Below are 7,818 nucleotides of genomic sequence, written 5' to 3' on the forward strand. Positions count from 1 at the left end.
AATTTAAAGCCAGACAAACAATGGCTTCATTGTCCATACTCAATCAGCACCTTTTCATGTAAAATTAACATGTTCCTCCTGACCCAATCCATTTTTCAAACTTAAATACAAAAATATATGCACAAATTAGACCTTTTTCCATTGTGTTTCAATTCAGAATATTTGTTAGGCACCTGGATCTCAATTATCTAGCAGCTTAGTGGGACTGTACAGTACTGATGTTACGAATTCAACAAAACCCTGATCCTTAATACCCAGTTCCTGCTGCCACATAGAGGCAGACTGTTAAATGCCCAGTTTTCACTGACAATTAATGTAACAACTGGAGTAATTACATTTTTTTTCTCACAATAATCAGTCATAACAATTGATTAAAAAGAACTGCACTCTCAACATCTATCTGTAAAAACTCTAAATCCTTCCTTTCAGCCAATGAATCCAAGTTTAATTTAAAGGGGAAAAATCCTTATTCAATTCTTGTGTCTTATTTCATCCTTTCAGCGAGTTACATCTCCTTTATCATGCTCAAATACAGAGAAACTCCTTTAAAACCAGATACGACAAGATTACATTCTCATTAAGGTAGAGCACCCAACAGTGCCGATTGTTTTAAATAGACTTTGAATTTCAATTTCCTTATTTCGCAGTCGGTTTTTTTTTTTACAAACCGATTTTAAGTTACCACTTTCAAAAAAAAAAGGCCAGACCGCCCCGTCACTTTTGACAGGAATGCGTTCTCCTTAAGTTGCACGAGCCTCTTATTTTTAATTGTAATCCCATTCACGGCAAATTTCAAAGAAAAACTTATCTTAATCAGATCGATTTTGTTCGGACTCTTAAAACTAAAATTCTGGCTGGCATTGTTCAAAAAATAAAAAAGTTCAACTTATTGTACCAATCCGAAGCTATTTCCCTCCGCTTAAATCCCGGGTAACAAAACAAAAAACAAATAAATCCGTTCCAGGCGCCTTTCGCTGAGATACAATTACAGCCTTTTAAAGAAAAAAAAGACATGTGATCCATCATATCTGTGTGTACATTTCAAAAAAAAACAATAAAAGGGGAGTCCTGACTGTTACAGACAAGATTTCCCTTCAATCACATGAAATTGACTGGAGTGTAGTTGTGGAATTGACCGTTGTTGTTTATTATTATTATTATTATTTAAGCTTCTTGTCTCTGGAGCGCTCCGCCTCGCCTGGACCACAGCCCGCTTGGCAAGCCGCCACGTGACTCGGCGCCCAGAGTAACTAAGTCGCAACATTCCTACACACTCGGCACACACTGTATCTCAACTAAGTCCCACACACTGTATCTCAACTAAGTCCCACACACTGTATCTCAACTAAGTCCCACACACTGTGTCTCAACTAAGTCCCACACACTGTGTCTCAACTAAGTCCCACACACTGTGTCTCAACTAAGTCCCACACACTGTGTCTCAACTAAGTCCCACACACTGTGTCTCAACTAAGTCCCACACACTGTGTCTCAACTAGGTCCCACACACTGTGTCTCAACTAAGTCCCACACACTGTGTCTCAACTAAGTCCCACACACTGTATCTCAACTAAGTCCCACACACACTGTATCTCAACTAAGTCCCACACACTGTGTCTCAACTAAGTCCCACACACTGTGTCTCAACTAAGTCCCACACACTGTGTCTCAACTAAGTCCCACACACTATATCTCAACTAGGTCCCACCACCCGCACACGTTGTATCTCAACTAAGTCCCATACACTGTACCTCAACTACGTCCCACACATTGTACCTCAACTAAGTCCCACACACTGTACCTCAACTAAGTCCCACACACTGTACCTCAACTACGTCCCACAACCGCACACACTGTATCTCAACTACGTCCCACAACCGCACACATTGTATCCCAACTACGTCCCACAACCGCACACGTTGTATCTCAACTAAGCCCCCACCCATTCGGCACACATCGTATCTCAACTACACCATCCCACTCGGCACACATCGTATCTCAACTAAGTCCCACCACCCGGCGCCCACACAAGTCACACACAGCGTGGGGGGGTCGGGGAGAAACCCCCAATCTCTGCATCCATCCAGCAACACTTAGCCAAGCCCAAGCCCAAGCCCGAGCTCAAGAGCCCCCGGTCAACTCAATCAATCAATCGCCGCCCCCTCTCCCCGCTCATCCAAAACGAATAAGACAAGGATGCTCCGGTACAAAATAAAATACACTTCGGACTTTCCCCTTTAGATTTAACTTTTGATATATTCAACGTTTGGTTACTTACCTTTCAGCGATCTGGGCTTCGCTTGTTTTCGGCGAGACATCCTAAACGCAAAAAAACCCCTTCTTGAAGACTTGGGTCTGGGGTTTTTCTCTCTCTCTCTCTCTATTAAAAGCCCCCTTGACACGTTACCAGTCCTGCTGCCCTCAATAAATGTTGTTTTCTCTCTCTCTCTCTCTCTCTTTCTCTCATATAATTAAAATAAGCAGTTTTGCTTTTTTTTCCCCTCCTCTCTTATCACTCTTCAAAAAAAAAACAGCATCCGTGAAAAATCTTTTTTTTTTTGGTTAAGTCAAAGCTTAAAAGACTTTCTCCTAAATCAGTAAATCCCAGCATCAGATCAGATGAGATTTCTTGGGGGAGGGAGGGATTTTTTTTTAAAAAAAGAGAGGGGGAAAAATCAGACGTATTTAAAATAAAAAAATAAATTGGAAGATTAAAATACTTTTTTTCTGCATTCGAAAAACTAAAGAATCGTCTCCTTTTTTTTTGGACTTGCTATATATATATATATATATATACACAACAAAAAAAAAACCTGCTGGAATCGACGCTTGCAAAGGGGTCTCTCTCTTAAGTCTTATCGGTGGAGTGAAAGCAGAGCAGAGAGAGAGCCGATTGCCCCACTCACTCCTCATCACAAACCTGCAAGGTCTTGGACTGCTCTGTCGCTCCGGTAGTCCACATAATAATGGAAAATTTAAACAAGGCCCCAAACCCATCAGGATGGCTCCAGAGGGGGGCCCATCCCCGCAGGGACACGCACTGTACGTAATCACTGAGGAAATCATTGTCAGCCTTAGAGTGCGCGCCTGGTGCATGATGAAACCCAGAGCCGGCAGCAAGATCTGGACTCCTGGATTTCCCCGTCCTCTACCAAAAAAAAAAAAAACCAGGATCTGGAGCTGCTGCTGGCTTGCTTGCTGGCTGCTGCCTTTTTTTTCTCTTCTCTCTCTTTTCCCTTTTTTAAAAAAAGCATCTCGAAGCTGCACTCTTCCCCCTTCTGGCTGGACTTCGTATGCTGTGTGTGTGTGTGTGTATATATATATTTAGGTTTGAGAAGGTTTCTCAGGTTTTTTTTTTTGCTTTCAGTTTTTTTTTCTAGCAAAAGGTTGCTGCTCACAAGAGTTTTTTTTTCCTTTTTTTTCTCTTTGGAAGGTTTTTTTCGTTGTTGTTGTTGATGATGATGGCCAGATATATTCTGGTGGCTCTCTGAAGGTATTTCCTGAGTGGGATATCTTGAAAGTAAATTGTAATATTTATTTTGAAAGTTGTAATATTTTAAAAGTTGTAATATTTATTTTGAAAGTTGTAATATTTTCAAGGTGGTAATATTTTGAACATTATAATATTTTGAAAGTAAATTGTAATATTTATTTTGAAAGTTGTAATATTTATTTTGAAAGTTGTAATATTTTCAAGGTGGTAATATTTTGAACATTATAATATTTTGAAAGTAAATTGTAATATTTATTTTGAAAGTTGTAATATTTATTTTGAAAGTTGTAATATTTTCAAGGTGGTAATATTTTGAACATTATAATATTTTGAAAGTAAATTGTAATATTTATTTTGAAAGTTGTAATATTTATTTTGAAAGTTCTAATATTTTCAAGGTGGTAATATTTTGAACATTATAATATTTTGAAAGTAAATTGTAATATTTATTTTGAAAGTTGTAATATTTTCAAAGTTGTAATATTTTGAAAGTTGTAATATTTATTTTGAAAGTTGTAATATTTTCAAGGTGGTAATATTTTGAACAATATTTTGAAAGTAAATTGTAATATTTATTTTGAAAGTTGTAATATTTATTTTGAAAGTTGTAACATTTTGAAAGTTGTAATATTTATTTTGAAAGTTGTAACATTTTGAAAGTTGTAATATTTATTTTGAAGTTGTAATATTTTCAAAGTTGTAATATTTTGAAAGTTGTAATATTTATTTTGAAGGTGTAATATTTATTTTGAAGTTGTAATATTTTGAAAGTTGTAATATTTATTTTGAAGGTGTAATATTTATTTTGAAAGTTGTAATATTTATTTTGAAGGTGTAATATTTATTTTGAAGTTGTAATATTTTGAAAGTTGTAATATTTATTTTGAAGGTGTAATATTTATTTTGAAGTTATAATATTTTGAAAGTTGCAATATTTATTTTGAAGGTGTAATATTTATTTTGAAGTTGTAATATTTTGAAAGTTGTAATATTTATTTTGAAGGTGCAATATTTATTTTGAAGTTGCAATATTTTGAAAGTTGTATACAAGTAATCTGCTGCTAATTTTTTTTTACAAAATGTTTTTATTTAAAAATTGTGTTTAAAAGGTTACAGAAGAAAATGCTGGATACCCCCTTTCTCTTATCCAGTAAGTATTGTGAGTCCCATATATATGGGAGAAGTGGTATTTCTGAAACTGCACAAAAGCTGTTTAAAGTAATGATTTGTATCTGGAAATAGTGCAATACTATCACAGTCAGTTTTGATCTGGTATGTTTTCAAGTGATGTGCAACTATCCGGAAGGATCTTGGTATACCTTTTACTGGCTGATGTCCTGTGATGTTGCTCATGGGTCGTCTGAAATCTGAAGCATACGTTTAAAGTTTAGGTACTAACCTGATTTCCTTTAAAGCCACCAAAGTGACTTACATTTATATAGCGCCTTTTATGACCTCAGGACATCCCAAAGCGCTTTACAGCCAATGAAGCACTTTTGAAGTGTAGTCACTGTTGTAATGTAGGAAACGGGGCAGCCTATATGCACACAGTAAGGTCCCACAAACGGCAATGCGATAATGACCAGATTTCATCTATTTTAAGTGTTGGTTGTGGAATAAACATTGACCAGGATACCAATAAGAATTCCCTTGCTCTTCATCAAAACAGTGCCACAGGATCTTTTACATCCACCTGAGAGGTCAGATAGAGCCTCATACTATCAGTCCAGCACTTCCTACTTTTGATGTATCAACCTAGATTTTGTGTTTAAGTCTCTGGAGTGGGAATTGAACCTACAACCATCAAAACTCAGAGGCAAGAGTGCTACCCATTGAGTCATAGTTGATACTGCCAATTAAGTACTTTTGAAGTGTAGTCACTGTTGTAACGTAGGAAACAGCTCAGTTACTTCCTGTGGGGAAGTGCTCTAAATAGATTCAGAGGTAAATTAGAGGCTAATCAGATAGAACTTGCATTTATATAGCACCTTTCCCATCCTCAGGGCATCCCAATTATTTTTTTACTGGTTTATTAGTTTTGGTTGAGGGACAAACATTGTCCAGGACAACTTACCTGCTCTTCTTCAAATAATGCCAGGGGATCTTTTACATTCACCTAAACAGGACTTCAGTTTTAACACCTCATCAGAAAGACAGCACCCCCCCCCCCGCAAACAATCCCACACTGCGCTGGTCAATGTAGATTATGTGGTCAAGTCTCTGGAATGGGACTTGATCCCATAACCAACTAACTCAGAGGTGAGAGTGATACCACTGAGACATGTCACTACTTCTTGCTGCAAGTGTTTCTGGATTGCTAGTTGCTTGTTAGCCCAACAACCTCTCCAAGTTATCTGCGCATCAGAGAAAGAACGACAGGAAATAACTGTGTTTCTTTCTTTTTAGTATACTTTTTTTATTCGTTCATGGGATGTGGGCGTCGCTGGCGAGGCCGGCATTTATTGCCCATCCCTAATTGCCCTTGAGAAGTTGGTGGTGAGCCGCCTTCTTGAACCGCTGCAGTCCGTGTGGTGAAGGTTCTCCCACAGTGCTGTTAGGAAGGGAGTTCCAGGATTTTGACCCAGCGACAATGAAGGAACAGCGATATATTTCCAAGTCGGGATGGTGTGTGACTTGGAGGGGAACGTGCAGGTGGTGTTGTTCCCATGTGCCTGCTGCTCTTGTCCTTCTAGGTGGTAGAGGTTGTGGGTTTGGGAGATGCTGTCGAAGAAGCCTTGGCGAGTTGCTGCAGTTTACTTTAGTCAGTTGTGATTTTTTAGTGTTTTATACAAACTGCAAAAGCTGAAGTATGACAGAAATCTCACAACTTTATATAAAAATAAAACATAAGAAGAGTCAGAGGTGAAAAAAGGCCATTTTGCCCATCAAAGCTCAACAGTCTAGTACAACGAGAATCATGATCATAATATCATAGAATCACAAAGCATAGAGGGAGGCAACAGAGGAGAAACTGTTTCCAGTGGCAGGAGGGTCAGTATCCAGAGGACACGGATTTAAGGTAATTGGCAAAAGAAGCAGAGGGGAGATGAGGAGACATTTTTTTACGCAGCGAGTTGTTATGATCTGGAATGCACTGCCTGAAAGGGCGGTGGAAGCAAAGTCAATAGTGACTTTCAAAAGAGAATTGGATAAATATTTGAAGGGGAAAAATTTGCAGGGCTGTGGGGAAAGAGCAGAGGAGGGAGACTAGCTGGATAGCTCTTTCAAAGAGCCGGCACAGGCACAACGGGCCGAATGGCCTCCTTCTATGCTGTATGTATGTGTAATCATTGGCATTTCTATTTGCCATCAGTACGCCCAATTATACGATTGATCTACATCCTGTTTAAAAATCTTTTGCTGCAATCTCTGGGTAATTTTCCAACTGCTAGTCACCCATTGCTCGCCTGAAAAAACGGCCAGCTGGCAGATGAAAATTAGGATGGGGTGAGTAGGATGGGGGGAGGGGGGGAAGGAAATCTTGCCAGTCCCATTGCCACCCAAGGCTTACAATTTTCAGGTGAAAAGAAAGACATGCATTTATACAGCACCTTTCATGACCTCAGGACGCCTTTTATAACCAATGAAATACTTTTGAAGTATAGCCCCTGTTGTAAGGAAACCTGTAAGGAGTCGTACAACACCAGGTTATAGTCCAACAGCTTTATTTGAAATCACAAGCTTTCGGAGCTTTCCTCCTTCGTCAGGTGACGAAGGAGCAAAGCTCCGAAAGCTTGTGATTTCAAATAAAGCTGTTGGACTATAACCTGGTGTTGTACGACTCCTTACATTTGTCCACCCCAGTCATCTCCACGTAAGGAAACCTGACAGCCAATTTTGCTAAATGACCAGATAATCTGTTTTATTTTAGTGATATTGGTTAAGGGATAGGTATCGGCCAGGATACCGGGGAGAACTCCCTCCTGCTCTTCTTCGATTGGTGATGTGGGATCTTTCACGTCCACCTGAGAGGGCAGATGGTTTAACGGCACCTCCGACAGTGCGGCACTCCCTCAGTACTGGCATTGGTGAGCGCCAACCCACGACCTGCTGACTCAGAGGCACAAGTGCTACCCACTGAGCCACAGCAAAAGGTGGGTAGAGCGTGGAATTCTCTGCCAGGGTTTGAAACAAAAAAGAATTGTTTGAAAAAGAGAAATACTAAAGGGAATAAGGTGCGAGATAGAGAGTGGGAGTGGAGAAGGTAGATTGTGGAAACGAAACACTGCTACAGACTTGAGAGGCTGTTTCGATGATTCTATGGCAGATAATTACGGTTTAAATGTACATACATTGACTGATTGCCTATTGGGTCAGAGCAAATC

The 7,818-nt window shown here is 39.2% G+C and overlaps 1 protein-coding gene across 6 annotated transcripts in view; it reads right to left on the bottom strand.

Moving 5' to 3' along the window:
* LOC137309714 (zinc finger protein 521-like) overlaps positions 1-2,945 on the bottom strand; it is a 618,054-nt gene extending 615,109 nt beyond the window's left edge. For 5 of the 6 annotated variants that reach the window (XM_067977806.1, XM_067977801.1, XM_067977805.1 and 2 more), the window contains exon 1: positions 2,279-2,914. In XM_067977806.1, coding sequence (XP_067833907.1) covers positions 2,279-2,318 — 40 coding nt within the window. In that variant the 5' untranslated portion in view covers positions 2,319-2,914. The other variant, XM_067977807.1, reaches the window with a different exon arrangement.
* Positions 2,946-7,818: the final 4,873 nt, after the last annotated feature.

The sequence above is a fragment of the Heptranchias perlo genome, chromosome 3 (assembly GCF_035084215.1).
Source record: "Heptranchias perlo isolate sHepPer1 chromosome 3, sHepPer1.hap1, whole genome shotgun sequence".
NCBI classification, from domain to species: domain Eukaryota; kingdom Metazoa; phylum Chordata; class Chondrichthyes; order Hexanchiformes; family Hexanchidae; genus Heptranchias; species Heptranchias perlo.